General features: G+C 46.1%; 1 protein-coding gene across 1 annotated transcript in view; it reads right to left on the reverse strand.

The window, feature by feature from the left end:
• Window positions 1–14,315, reverse strand: part of LOC135526795 (probable ATP-dependent RNA helicase DDX41) — a 36,024-nt gene extending 21,709 nt beyond the window's left edge. The window contains exons 1-10 of the mRNA XM_064955459.1: window positions 14,106–14,315; window positions 13,670–13,768; window positions 12,968–13,118; window positions 12,684–12,758; window positions 11,613–11,673; window positions 10,444–10,580; window positions 8,367–8,439; window positions 6,594–6,747; window positions 6,107–6,243; window positions 2,634–2,796 (exon numbers count right to left, since the gene is read on the reverse strand). Of these exons, the coding sequence (XP_064811531.1) occupies window positions 2,634–2,796; window positions 6,107–6,243; window positions 6,594–6,747; window positions 8,367–8,439; window positions 10,444–10,580; window positions 11,613–11,673; window positions 12,684–12,758; window positions 12,968–13,118; window positions 13,670–13,768; window positions 14,106–14,132 (1,077 nt within the window). The 5' untranslated portion in view covers window positions 14,133–14,315. The remainder of the gene's footprint in view (window positions 1–2,633; window positions 2,797–6,106; window positions 6,244–6,593; window positions 6,748–8,366; window positions 8,440–10,443; window positions 10,581–11,612; window positions 11,674–12,683; window positions 12,759–12,967; window positions 13,119–13,669; window positions 13,769–14,105) is intronic.
• Window positions 14,316–15,541: the final 1,226 nt, after the last annotated feature.

Consider the following 15,541-nt stretch of genomic DNA (forward strand, 5'->3'; position numbering starts at 1 on the left):
GTACCGGTACAGAGTCAATGTGGAGGCTATATACAGGGTATTACGGTACAGAGTCAATGTGGAGGCTATTTACAGGGGGTACCAGTACAGAGTCAATGTGGAGACTATATACAGGGGGTACCGGTACAGAGTCAATGTGGAGGCTATATACAGGGGGTACCGGTACAGAGTCAATGTGGAGGCTATATACAGGGGGTACCGGTACAGAGTCAATGTGGAGGCTGTATACAGGGGGTACCAGTACAGAGTCAATGTGGAGGCTATATACAGGGGGTACCGGTACAGAGTTAATGTGGAGGCTATATACAGGGGGTACCGGTACAGAGTCAATGTGGAGGCTATATACAGGGTATTACGGTACAGAGTCAATGTGGAGGCTATTTACAGGGGGTACCAGTACAGAGTCAATGTGGAGACTATATACAGGGGGTACCGGTACAGAGTCAATGTGGAGGCTATATACAGGGGGTACCGGTACAGTCAATGTGGAGGCTATATACAGGGGGTACCGGTACAGAGTCAATGTGGAGGCTGTATACAGGGGGTACCAGTACAGAGTCAATGTGGAGGCTATATACAGGGGGTACCGGTACAGAGTTAATGTGGAGGCTATATACAGGGGGTACCGGTACAGAGTCAATGTGGAGGCTATATACAGGGTATTACGGTACAGAGTCAATGTGGAGGCTATTTACAGGGGGTACCAGTACAGAGTCAATGTGGAGACTATATACAGGGGGTACCGGTACAGAGTCAATGTGGAGGCTGTATACAGGGGGTACCAGTACAGAGTCAATGTGGAGGCTATATACAGGGGGTACCGGTACAGAGTCAATGTGGAGGCTATATACAGGGGGTACCGGTACAGAGTCAATGTGGAGACTATATACAGGGTGTTACGGTACAGAGTCAATGTGGAGACTATATACAGGGGGTACCGGTACAGAGTCAATGTGGAGACTATATACAGGGGGTACCGGTACAGAGTCAATGTGGAGGCTATATACAGGGGGTACCGGTACAGAGTCAATGTGGAGACTATATACAGGGGTACCGGTACGGAGTCAATGTGGAGGCTTTATACAGGGGGTACCGGTACAGAGTCAATGTGGAGGCTATATACAGGGGGTACCGGTACAGAGTCAATGTGGAGGCTATATACAGGGGTACCGGTACAGAGTCAATGTGGAGGCTGTATACAGGGGGTACCAGTACAGAGTCAATGTGGAGGCTATATACAGGGGGTACCGGTACAGAGTTAATGTGGAGGCTATATACAGGGGGTACCGGTACAGAGTCAATGTGGAGGCTATATACAGGGTATTACGGTACAGAGTCAATGTGGAGGCTATTTACAGGGGGTACCAGTACAGAGTCAATGTGGAGACTATATACAGGGGGTACCGGTACAGAGTCAATGTGGAGGCTGTATACAGGGGGTACCAGTACAGAGTCAATGTGGAGGCTATATACAGGGGGTACCGGTACAGAGTCAATGTGGAGGCTATATATAGGGGGTACCGGTACAGAGTCAATGTGGAGACTATATACAGGGTGTTACGGTACAGAGTCAATGTGGAGACTATATACAGGGGGTACCGGTACAGAGTCAATGTGGAGACTATATACAGGGGGTACCGGTACAGAGTCAATGTGGAGGCTATATACAGGGGGTACCGGTACAGAGTCAATGTGGAGACTATATACAGGGGTACCGGTACGGAGTCAATGTGGAGGCTTTATACAGGGGGTACCGGTACAGAGTCAATGTGGAGGCTATATACAGGGGGTACCGGTACAGAGTCAATGTGGAGGCTATATACAGGGGTACCGGTACAGAGTCAATGTGGAGGCTATATACAGGGGGTACCAGTACAGAGTCAATGTGGAGGCTTTATACAGGGGGTACCGGTACAGAGTCAATGTGGAGGCTATATACAGGGGGTACCAGTACAGAGTCAATGTGGAGGCTATATACAGGGGTACCGGTACAGAGTCAATGTGGAGGATATATACAGGGGGTACCGGTACAGAGTCAATGTGGAGGCTATATACAGGGGGTACCGGTACAGAGTCAATGTGGAGGCTATATACAGGGGGTACCGGTACAGAGTCAATGTGGAGGCTATATACAGGGGGTACCGGTACAGAGTCAATGTGGAGGATATATACAGGGGTACCGGTACAGAGTCAATGTGGAGGCTATATACAGGGGGTACCGGTACAGAGTCAATGTGGAGGCTATATACAGGGGGTACCGGTACAGAGTCAATGTGGAGGCTATATACAGGGGGTACCGGTACAGAGTCAATGTGGAGGCTATATACAGGGGGTACCGGTACAGAGTCAATGTGGAGGCTATATACAGGGGGTACCGGTACAGAGTCAATGTGGAGGCTATATACAGGGGGTACTGGTACTGAGTCAGTGTGGAGGCTGTATACAGGGGGTACCGGTTAATTGAGGTATAAAGGGTGATGTTAAAAGCATTGCTGTTTGGTTCCGTTAGAAAACATACCGCTTGTTGTCACTACACAGAAACAGTGATATATGTCGCAATGTGTTCAGGAGCGATCTGGGGTTAAAATGCCCCCTCGTGTCCAGAACTGGTTCAAACCAGTTTATATCCATACCTTAAAGTAGGAGAAGATAGTTCTGATGTCTTCTTCGAAGCCCATGTCTATCATTCGGTCAGCCTCGTCGAGAGCCAGATAACGACAGATATCCAGACTGATCATCTTCTTCTGCAACAGGTCCATCAGACGGCCGGGGGTCGCCACCATCATGTGGACACCACTACAAAACACAGAGTTCAACAGGGTCAGGGGTCAAACTGGCCATCACACAGCTGACTGGCTGACTAGCAACTGGTACAGAGTCAATGTGGAGGCTATATGCAAAACCTGGACCCTTATAAATCAGCTGGGCTTGACATTCTGGACCCTCTATTTCTGAAACTATCCGCCGCCATTGTCGCAACCCCTATTACCAGCCTGTTCAACCTCTCTTTCATATCGTCTGAGATCCCCAAGGATTGGAAAGCTGCCGCAGTCATCCCCCTCTTCAAAGGGGGAGACACCCTGGACCCAAACTGTTACAGACCTATATCCATTCTGCCTTGCCTATCTAAGGTCTTCGAAAGCCAAGTCAACAAACAGGTCACTGACCATCTCGAATCCCACCGTACCTTCTCCGCTATGCAATCTGGTTTCCGAGCCGGTCACGGGTGCACCTCAGCCACACTCAAGGTACTAAACGACATCATAACCGCCATCGATAAAAGACAGTACTGTGCAGCCGTCTTCAACGACCTTGCCAAGGCTTTCGACTCTGTCAATCACCATATTCTTATCGGCAGACTCAGTAGCCTCGGTTTTTCGGATGACTGCCTTGCCTGGTTCACCAATTACTTTGCAGACAGAGTTCAGTGTGTCAAATCGGAGGGCATGCTGTCCGGTCCTCTGGCAGTCTATGGGGGTGCCACAGGGTTCAATTCTCGGGCCGACTCTTTTCTCTGTATATATCAATGATGTTGCTCTTGCTGCGGGCGATTCTCTGATCCACCTCTACGCAGACGACACCATTCTATATACTTCCGGCCCGTCATTGGACACTGTGCTATCTAACCTCCAAACGAGCTTCAATGCCATACAACACTCCTTCCGTGGCCTCCAACTGCTCTTAAACGCGAGTAAAACCAAATGCATGCTTTTCAACCGATCGCTGCCTGCACCCGCACGCCCGACTAGCATCACCACCCTGGATGGTGTCTGGCTAGACTGTAAACTCTCCTTCCAGACTCATATCAAACATCTACAATCGAAAATCAAATCAAGAGTAGGCTTTCTATTCCGTAACAAAGCCTCCTTCACTCACGCTGCCAAGCTTACCCTAGTAAAACTGACTATCCTACCGATCCTCGACTTCGGCGATGTCATCTACAAAATTGCTTCCAACACTCTTCTCAGCAAACTGGATGCAGTTTATCACAGTGCCATCCGTTTTGTCACTAAAGCACCTTATACTACCCACCACTGCGACTTGTATGCTCTAGTCGGCTGGCCCTCGCTACATATTCGTCGCAAGACCCACTGGCTCCAGGTCGTCTACAAGGCCATGCTAGGTAAAGCTCCGCCTTATCTCAGTTCACTGGACACGATGGCAACACCCATCCGTAGCACGCGCTCCAGCAGGTGTATCTCACTGATCATCCCTAAAGCCAACACCTCATTCGGCCGCCTTTCGTTCCAGTACTCTGCTGCCTGTGACTGGAACGAATTGCAAAATCGCTGAAGTTGGAGACCTTTATCTCCCTCACCAACTTCAAACATCAGCTATCTGAGCAGCTAACCGATTGCTGCAGCTGTACATAATCTATTGGTAAATAGCCCACCCATTTTCACCTACCTCATCCCCACAGTTTTTATTTATTTACTTTTCTGCTCTTTTGCACACCAATATCTCTACCTGTACATGATTATTTATCAATCCAGTGTTACCTGCAATATTGTAATTATTCGCCTACCTCCTCATGCCTTTCGCACACATTGTATATAGACTCCCCTTTTTTTCCTACTGTGTTATTGACTTGTTAATTGTTTACTCCATGTGTAACTCTGTGTTGTCTGTTCACACTGCTATGCTTTATCTTGGCCAGGTCGCAGTTGCAAAAGAGAACTTGTTCTCAAATAGCCTACCTGGTTAAATAAAGGTGAAATGAAAACTGGCTAGTTGACTGGCTGACTGACTAGTTGACTGGCTGACTAGTTGACTGGCTGACTAGTTGACTGGCTGACTACTTGACTGGCTGACTGACTGACTAGTTGACTGGCTGACTAGTTGACTGGCTGACTAGTTGACTGGCTGACTGACTAGTTGACTGGCAGGCTGACTAGTTGACTGGCTGGCTGACTACTTGACTGGCTGACTAGTTGACTGGCTGGCTGACTACTTGACTGGCTGGCTGACTACTTGACTGGCCGGCTGACTACTTGACTGGCCGGCTGACTACTTGACTGGCCGGCTGACTACTTGACTGGCTGGCTGACTACTTGACTGGCTGGCTGACTACTTGACTGGCCGGCTGACTACTTGACTGGCCGGCTGACTACTTGACTGGCCGGCTGACTACTTGACTGGCCGGCTGACTACTTGACTGGCCGGCTGACTACTTGACTGGCCGGCTGACTACTTGACTGGCTGGCTGACTACTTGACTGGCTGGCTGACTACTTGACTGGCGGACTAGTTGACTGGCTGGCTGACTACTTGACTGGCTGGCTGACTACTTGGCTGGCGGACTAGTTGACTGGCTGGCTGACTAGTTGACTGGCTGGCTGACTAGTTGACTGGCTGGCTGACTAGTTGACTGGCTGGCTGACTGACTAGCTGACTGACTAGCTGACTAGCTGACTGACTAGCTGACTGACTAGTTGACTGGCTGACTGACTAGTTGACTGACTGGCTAGCTTACTGACTAGTTGACTGGCTGACTAGTTGACTGGCTGGCTGACTAGTTGACTGGCTGGCTGACTGACTAGCTGACTGACTAGTTGACTGGCTGACTAGCAGCTGACTAGCAGCTGACTGGCTAGTTGACTGGCTGGCTGGCTGACTGGCTGGCTGACTGGCTGGCTGACTGGCTAGTTGACTGGCTGGCTAGTTGACTGGCTGGCTGACTAGTTGACTAGCTGACTGACTAGCTGACTGGTTCAGAGTACTTACTGTTTGACCACCTCCATCTGGTCTTTGACAGACATGCCTCCTATACAGACTGACTAGTTGACTGGCTGGCTGACTAGTTGACTGGCTGGCTGACTGACTAGCTGACTGACTAGTTGACTGGCTGACTGACTAGTTGACTGACTGGCTAGCTTACTGACTAGTTGACTGGCTGACTAGTTGACTGGCTGACTGACTAGTTGACTGGCTGGCTGACTAGTTGACTGGCTGGCTGACTAGTTGACTGGCTGGCTGACTGACTAGCTGACTGACTAGTTGACTGGCTGACTGGCTGGCTGGCTGGCTGACTAGCTGACTGGCTGGCTGACTGGCTAGTTGACTGGCTGACTAGTTGACTGGCTGACTGACTGGTTCAGAGTACTTACTGTTTGACCACCTCCATCTGGTCTTTGACAGACATGCCTCCTATACAGAGGACTGATCTCATATGTGGAGCCCCTTCTTCCTCCAGCAGCTTACAGTAGTATTCTATGATGGTGTGGGTCTGTTTAGCCAACTCTCTCTGTAGGGAGAGGGACATCAGAAACATTACAGTAGTATTCTATGATGGTGTGGGTCTGTTTAGCCAACTCTCTCTGTAGGGAGAGGGACATCAGAAACATTACAGTAGTATTCTATGATGGTGTGGGTCTGTTTAGCCAACAAGTTTCTTCTCTTCTTCTTTTACTGAGGGACAGATGATGAGACCGTAGGGCCCCTTCACTCTTACAGAAGGTTCGTCTCTAACCTCTATCATGACATTACAGTGTGAAGGACTTACCGAGGGACAGATGATGAGACCGTAGGGCCCTTCACTCTTACAGAAGGTTCGTCTCTAACCTCTATCATGACATTACAGTGTGAAGGACTTACCGAGGGACAGATGATGAGACCGTAGGGCCCTTCACTCTTACAGAAGGGCAGTTTCTTCTCTTGCTCCAGAGAGAACATGATGATGGGGAGGGTGAACACCAGAGTCTTCCCTGAACCTGTGAAGGCGATACCGATCATATCCCGGCCTGAGAGACTGAACACACAGAGATAGAGGAAACCAACCAATCATATCGTATTGATATAACCAACCAACCAATCACATCGTATTGATATAACCAACCAACCAATCACATCGTATTGATATAACCAACCAACCAACCAATCACATCGTATTGATATAACCAACCAACCAATCACATCGCATTGATATAACCAACCAATCACATCGCATTGATATAACCAACCAACCAATCACATCGTATTGATATAACCAACCAACCAATCACATCGTATTGATATAACCAACCAACCAATCACATCGTATTGATATAACCAACCAACCAACCAATCACATCGCATTGATATAACCAACCAATCACATCGCATTGATATAACCAACCAACCAATCACATCGTATTGATATAACCAACCAACCAATCACATCGTATTGATATAACCAACCAACCAGTCACATCGTATTGATATAACCAACCAACCAATCACATCGTATTGATATAACCAACCAACCAATCACATCATATTGATATAACCAACCAACCAACCACATCATATTGATATAACCAACCAACCAATCACATCATATTGATATAACCAACCAACCAATCACATCATATTGATATAACCAACCAATCACATCATTTTGATATAACCAACCAACCACATAATTTTGATATAACCAACCAACCAATCATATCATATTGATACAACCAACCAACCAATCACATCATATTGATACAACCAACCAACCAATCACATCATATTGATACAACCAACCAACCAATCACATCATATTGATACAACCAACCAACCAATCACATCATATTGATACAACCAACCAACCAACCAATCACATCATATTGATACAACCAACCAACCAATCACATCATATTGATATAACCAACCAACCAATCACATGATATTGATATAACCAACCAACCAATCACATCATATTGATATAACCAACCAACCACATCATATTGATATAACCAACCAACCAATCACATCATATTGATATAACCAACCAACCAACCACATCGTATTGATATAACCAACCAACCAACCACATCGTATTGATATAACCAACCAACCAATCACATCATATTGATATAACCAACCAACCAATCACATCATATTGATATAACCAACCAACCAATCACATCATATTGATATAACCAACCAACCAACCACATCATATTGATATAATCAACCAACCAGTCACATCGTATTGATATAACCAACCAACCACATCATATTGATATAACCAACCAACCAATCACATCATATTGATATAACCAACCAACCAACCACATCGTATTGATATAACCAACCAACCAACCACATCGTATTGATATAACCAACCAACCAATCACATCATATTGATATAACCAACCAACCAATCACATCATATTGATATAACCAACCAACCAACCACATCATATTGATATAATCAACCAACCAATCACATCGTATTGATATAGCCCGTTTAACTAGAATTGTTTTAGAGCTTTACAGTAACGGAGAGAGAAGCGAAGACAACCAATGAGAACCAGTTAAACATCGTATATCATCGTATGGCCAGAAATCATGTTGCCATCTTAAGGAACTTCATCAGTGGTTAACTGCTGTACTTACATGGTTGGAATTCCCTGGATTTGAATGGGTGTAGGGTGAACAATTCCCTTCTTTTTCAGACCTTTCAAGATGGCTGCAAACACATGGTGAAAGAGGGTTGGGGACTGAGTGACGAGTCAACCATTTTTAACCACTACAAAAACATATCACCACTTTATTAACAAAAAGGGTGCAAAACAAAATGGAAAATAATAATGCTTTTAATGAAAGTTTGAACGTGTCCGTGTGTGTCTGGTGTCTCTCACCCTGTGGGAACTTAGTGTGTGTGTGTGTCTGGTGTCTCTCACCCTGTGGGAACTTAGTGTGTGTGTGTGTCTGGTGTCTCTCACCCTGTGGGAACTTAGTGTGTGTGTGTGTCTGGTGTCTCTCACCCTGTGGGAACTTAGTGTGTGTGTGTGTCTGGTGTCTCTCACCCTGTGGGAACTTAGTGTGTGTGTGTGTCTGGTGTCTCTCACCCTGTGGGAACTTAGTGTGTGTGTGTGTCTGGTGTCTCTCACCCTGTGGGAACTTAGTGTGTGTGTGTGTCTGGTGTCTCTCACCCTGTGGGAACTTAGTGTGTGTGTCTGGTGTCTCTCACCCTGTGGGAACTTAGTGTGTGTGTCTGGTGTCTCTCACCCTGTGGGAACTTAGTGTGTGTGTCTGGTGTCTCTCACCCTGTGGGAACTTAGTGTGTGTGTGTGTCTGGTGTCTCTCACCCTGTGGGAACTTAGTGTGTGTGTCTGGTGTCTCACCCTGTGGGAACTTAGTGTGTGTGTGTCTGGTGTCTCTCACCCTGTGGGAACTTAGTGTGTGTGTCTGGTGTCTCTCACCCTGTGGGAACTTAGTGTGTGTGTGTGTGTGTCTGGTGTCTCTCACCCTGTGGGAACTTAGTGTGTGTGTCTGGTGTCTCTCACCCTGTGGGAACTTAGTGTGTGTGTGTGTCTGGTGTCTCTCACCCTGTGGGAACTTAGTGTGTGTGTGTGTCTGGTGTCTCTCACCCTGTGGGAACTTAGTGTGTGTGTCTGGTGTCTCTCATCATGTGGGAACTTAGTGTGTGTGTCTGGTGTCTCTCATCATGTGGGAACTTAGTGTGTGTGTGTGTCTGGTGTCTCTCACCCTGTGGGAACTTAGTGTGTGTGTGTGTCTGGTGTCTCTCCCTCTGTGGGAACTTAGTGTGTGTGTGTCTGTGTGTGTCTAGTGTCTCTCACCCTGTGGGAACTTAGTGTGTGTGTGTCTGTGTGTGTCTAGTGTCTCTCACCCTGTGGGAACTTAGTGTGTGTGTGTCTGTGTGTGTCTAGTGTCTCTCACCCTGTGGGAACTTAGTGTGTGTGTGTCTGTGTGTGTCTAGTGTCTCTCACCCTGTGGGAACTTAGTGTGTGTGTGTCTGGTGTCTCTCACCCTGTGGGAACTTAGTGTGTGTGTGTCTGGTGTCTCTCACCCTGTGGGAACTTAGTGTGTGTGTGTCTGTGTGTGTCTAGTGTCTCTCACTCTGTGGGAACTTAGTGTGTGTGTGTCTGGTGTCTCTCACCCTGTGGGAACTTAGTGTGTGTGTGTCTGGTGTCTCTCACCCTGTGGGAACTTAGTGTGTGTGTGTCTGTGTGTGTCTAGTGTCTCTCACCCTGTGGGAACTTAGTGTCTGTGTGTGTGTGTCTAGTGTCTCTCACCCTGTGGGAACTTAGTGTCTGTGTGTGTGTGTCTTGTGTCTCTCACCCTGTGGGAACTTAGTGTCTGTGTGTGTGTGTCTGGTGTCTCTCACCCTGTGGGAACTTAGTGCGTGTGTGTGTGTCTGGTGTCTCTCACCCTGTGGGAACTTAGTGTGTGTGTGTGTCTGGTGTCTCTCACCCTGTGGGAACTTAGTGTGTGTGTGTGTCTGGTGTCTCTCACCCTGTGGGAACTTAGTGCGTGTGTGTGTGTCTGGTGTCTCTCACCCTGTGGGAACTTAGTGTGTGTGTGTGTCTGGTGTCTCTCACCCTGTGGGAACTTAGTGTGTGTGTGTGTCTGGTGTCTCTCATCCTGTGGGAACTTAGTGTGTGTGTGTGTCTGGTGTCTCTCACCCTGTGGGAACTTAGTGTGTGTGTGTGTGTCTGGTGTCTCTCACCCTGTGGGAACTTCATCTCCCTGAAACTCTTGATCGGCGGAGGGATACCGTCACCGTCGACCAGGATGTGGTACTTCTTCCTGACGCGGTCGTGTCTCGCAGGGGGCATGTTCAGGATGTACCGCGGAGCCAACCAACTATATAAAACAACAGCATTAACGTTATCTTTACTGCAGATTTTACACTGAACAGAAATATAAACACAACTTGTAAAGTGTTGATCCCATGTTCCATGAACTGAAATAAAAGATTCTAGAAATGTTCCACATGCAGATAAAGCTCATTTCTCTCAAATTTTCTGCACAAATTTGTTAACATCCACCTGACAGGTGTGGCATATCATAGAAGCTGATTGAACATCATGATCATCACACAGGTGCACCTTGTGCTGGGGACAATAAAAGGCCAATTTAAAATGTGCAGTTGTGTCACACAACAGAATGCTGCTGATGGCTCAAGTTTTGACAGATTGTGCAATTGGCATGATGACTGCAGGAATGTCCAACAGAGCTGCTTCCAGATAATTGAATGTTTATTTCTCTACCATAAGCCGCCTCCAACATCGTTTAGAGAATTTGGCAGTACGTCCAACCGGCCTCATAACCACAGACCACATGTATCCACCCCAGTCCAGGACCTCCACATCCGGGTTCTTCACATATGGGATCGTCAGAGGGGCGAGGGAGAGGTGCTAAAGACTATTTCTGTTAGTAAAAAAACTCCTTTTGTGTAGAAAAACGAATTCTGATTGGCTGGGCCTGGCTCCCCAGTGGGTGGACCTATGCCCTCACAGGTCCACCCATGTCTGTGCCCCTCTCCAGTCATGTGAAATCCATAGATTAGGGCCTAATTAACGTAATTCAATTGACTGATTTCCTCATATGAACTGTAACTCACTAAAAATCTTAGAAATTAATCCATGTTGCGTTTCTATTTTAGTTCGGTATAGAATGTATTGCTACTGGATGTACCGCAGAGCCAAACCAACTGAACTTACACATGTTAGGTTATGCTATATTAACTCAGCATGACATGAAACACATCAAATAACAAGCACAGAAACACATCAGATTTAGCTTATTCTGGTGTGTGGTCGGGAACTGTCAAAATGGTGTCATTTACCACACAGTAACCCCTTATCAGTCACCCTCTAGAACCTGGACTCACACCTTGTTTTGATGGGATCGTCATAGATGATGCCTTTGGCCATTTCCTTCACCGACATGAGAGCTGAAAGAGAAACGACCGATTAGAGCTGGACTGGAATAAAAGCCTGCAACACGGCCCGTGTTGTCCACTCTTGAAGTGAATCTGAACTAGAACACCAGTGGCCCATTGACAGTGATAGGGTCAGTGTGTACAGTAACATCTCTTCCCTCTACAGGGTCAGTGTGTATAGTAGCATCTCTTCCCTCTACAGGGTCAGTGTATACAGTAGCATCTCTTCCCTCTACAGGGTCAGTGTATACAGTAGCATCTCTTCCCTCTATAGGGTCAGTGTGTATAGTAGCATCTCTTCCCTCTACAGGGTCAGTGTATACAGTAGCATCTCTTCCCTCTACAGGGTCAGTGTATACAGTAGCATCTCTTCCCTCTACAGGGTCAGTGTGTACAGTAACATCTCATACCTCTACAGGGTCAGTGTATACAGTAACATCTCATACCTCTACAGGGTCAGTGTATACAGTAACATCTCTTACCTCTACAGGGTCAGTGTGTATAGTAACATCTCTTCCCTCTACAGGGTCAGTGTGTATAGTAACATCTCTTACCTCTACAGGGTCAGTGTGTATAGTAACATCTCTTCCCTCTACAGGGTCAGTGTGTATAGTAACATCTCTTACCTCTACAGGGTCAGTGTGTATAGTAACATCTCTTACCTCTACAGGGTCAGTGTATACAGTAACATCTCTTCCCTCTACAGGGTCAGTGTATACAGTAACATCTCTTCCCTCTACAGGGTCAGTGTGTATAGTAACATATCTTCCCTCTACAGGGTCAGTGTATACAGTAACATCTCTTCCCTCTACAGGGTCAGTGTGTACAGTAACATCTCTTCCCTCTACAGGGTCAGTGTGTATAGTAACATCTCTTCCCTCTACAGGGTCAGTGTGTATAGTAACATCTCTTCCCTCTACAGGGTCAGTGTATACAGTAGCATCTCTTCCCTCTACAGGGTCAGTGTGTACAGTAACATCTCTTCCCTCTACAGGGTCAGTGTGTACAGTAACATCTCATACCTCTTCCCTCTGCCACACTCTGCAGAATCTTCTGTTCTTCTTTCAGCTGCTTCTCCTTGGCTGACTCTTTACGAGCTGTGGACAGAAACAGACACATTTGAGCATTTAAGCAAAAAGACAACTCAAGATCATTATACATTTTAGAATCCATAACTGGTTTGACCTTCTGTTTTCTACTACCCATATGGACAAAAAAACAACATCATTCACCACACTGAACAATGATCATTCCAATTCTAACTGTGAAATTATTACAATTTCAAAACGGCCACTGTACCACTTACCTTCGGCCTTTTCCTTGAGAACCTGGTGTTGATCCAGCAGGGAGACATTAGAGCGTGGTCCCAGACCCTCGTCCTCATCTCTCTGCTCTCCTCCACTATCCTTCTGCTCCTCCTCTACCACCTTCCCTCGCAGGCGCAGCATCTTCAGTTGCTGGGGGGGGGGGAGGGGGGGCACAGAGTGACAGGGTTGATTGGGAAGGAGTGATGGAGGGAGGAAAGTTATGGGTCATTGTGTTTGGTGGATCTTCAGTACAAATCATTCTGACGCTGCCCAGGCAAAGCTAATCCATGTCTGTCAGCTGCAGGCTCACATATACATATACATACACACACACACACACACACACACACACACACACAATCTGACACTTCCAGGGGATGAATAAGAAAGGGAGAGGGAGACTGTGGGGCGGCAGGGTAGCCTAGTGGTTAGAGCGTTGGACTAGTAACCAGAAGGTTGTGAGTTCAAACCCCCGAGCTGACAAGGTAAGTCGTTGTGTCGTTCTGCCCCTGAACAAGCAGTTGTTCCCAGGCCGTCATTGAAAATAAGAATTACATTTACATTTAAGTCATTTAGCAGACGCTCTTATCCAGAGCAACTTACAAATTGGTGAATTCACCTTCTGACATCCAGAATGTGTTCTTAACTGACTTGCCTGGTTAAATAAAGGTCAAATTAAAATTAAAAAACTGTGTGTTTACCATTTGATGCTTTCTGATTTTGACAGGTACGTATGGGACATAGTCATCCTCTTCAGATGGATGATCTGATCCGGACTTCTCCTCCTCCCCATAGGATCTCTGTGGAAACAAACCCCCCAAAATGTTTTACAACAAGGAAAAGTGAAGTGGTTTATTCGCCTGCCTAACAAAACGATTTTCCACTTTGCAAACAAAATACAAAGCTACATCACAGATGAATAGGGTGGGTTAATTATTGGTATATTTGGCTACTAAAACATTTCGCTACAGTCGAATTAACATCTGCCTGCTAACCATGTGTAAGTGACAAATAAAATGTGTTTTAAAGAAGCCTCGCGTCTATGAATGGGTCAGTTACAACGGGATCTTTGCTAGCCTGCTCGTGTGCTAACAATGCTAGCTAGGTTTGTTTTCCATAGAATTGAACACCACGTACCTTTTTAGTCCGGTGTTCTGTCTCCATTGTATTGTGTTATGTTATGGGTTACTACTGTAGCCTATTAAATGCTGTTTTTGGACAACTTTATTTCCCCAAAATACATGAAAAATATACCCCACGTTTGGCGCTGTAAGAAAACACTAAAGACGTAGTTCGATTGTTTCTGTACGGCGAGCAGGAAATTACATTTCGAACCAGCGTGAAAGACGTTTTGGAAAATCTAAATCCAGAGGCGCAATATCGCGAGACTTCCGGGAACAGACCAAACCCCAGGGGGTTTGAGAAGTCAATGAGAGGAGTGAAAATAAATAATTCCTTAGTTGCTCATTTTCTCAAAACATAAAAGACACAACCTAGATTTGAGCAAATGTCTTAAATAGGTGAACAATGGTATTACTCCAACGTCGTGAAACTGGCACATTTTCAACAACTTTATATTGAAGGAGTACCTTCGTTATGACGGGACTGCACGTCCGACAGAGGAAGAAAACTCGCGGACAATCTGTTTCCCTCCATCCAGCATGTCGTTTTTGTCTGGAGGTCAATGAGTGTCGAATTTGGTCAACAACAAAAAATGTAATGGCTTATTTGCTACGTGAGGTTTATTTGGTCGAATAGACGTTTCGTAATGCTTAAGTTGTTACGAGTATACTTATAAAAAAGTATGATGACATTCTGGCAACTTTGGTATAATAAAAAGCGTTATATCTCCAGACTATGCATGTCACGAGGATAGTAAACGTAGCTTCTCTACATTGAATACAGGCGGTGGACATCACAACCGTGATCGAATATTCAAAATAAGTTTACAAGAATGATACGTATCCACCACTAGACTGCCCGCCGTGCCGCTTCGTGGACAACGACTCCCATTGTTAGGGCGAAGAGACATGTATCTTGTCAGTATATCTATAATCTTTGGACCCTGATTTTTATTTAAACAATTTATTTAACCTTTAACTATGAAGGTCGCCATGACATCACCTACAAGTGTGATTGGGGATTTCTATTGGAGAACAAGTTTTAACCTACATTCATACTGTACTGTCTTTGGTCTGGCCTTGCCTGACAACTCAAAACTGAATTCTTCCGGCTGCTCTATGTTAATGTCCATGAGATTGAAGTGCGCGTGTGCAATAACTATATTCTCCCTGCCACGCCTAAACAACGCACATTTGTTGAAACTTTGGCAAAGGGTAAAGTATACAAAACTTAGTCCACTGTGTTCGTAACATATTCTAGTTTGGGGAACAGAAAACTGCATCGAGATCAAATGTTTCAAAAATGAGCAGAATTTCGGCCAAAATCCATCTTCTCCCACTGCTGGCCACTGGGCTTCCTCTCATTACCATATTTGGGGATGAGTGGAGACGCCATCCGGATGCTTCAGATTTATCCATCTGGCTCATTGTTCTATCTGTGGCGTCCCTATA

The sequence above is a fragment of the Oncorhynchus masou genome, chromosome 32 (assembly GCF_036934945.1).
Source record: "Oncorhynchus masou masou isolate Uvic2021 chromosome 32, UVic_Omas_1.1, whole genome shotgun sequence".
Classification (NCBI taxonomy): Eukaryota; Metazoa; Chordata; class Actinopteri; order Salmoniformes; family Salmonidae; genus Oncorhynchus; species Oncorhynchus masou.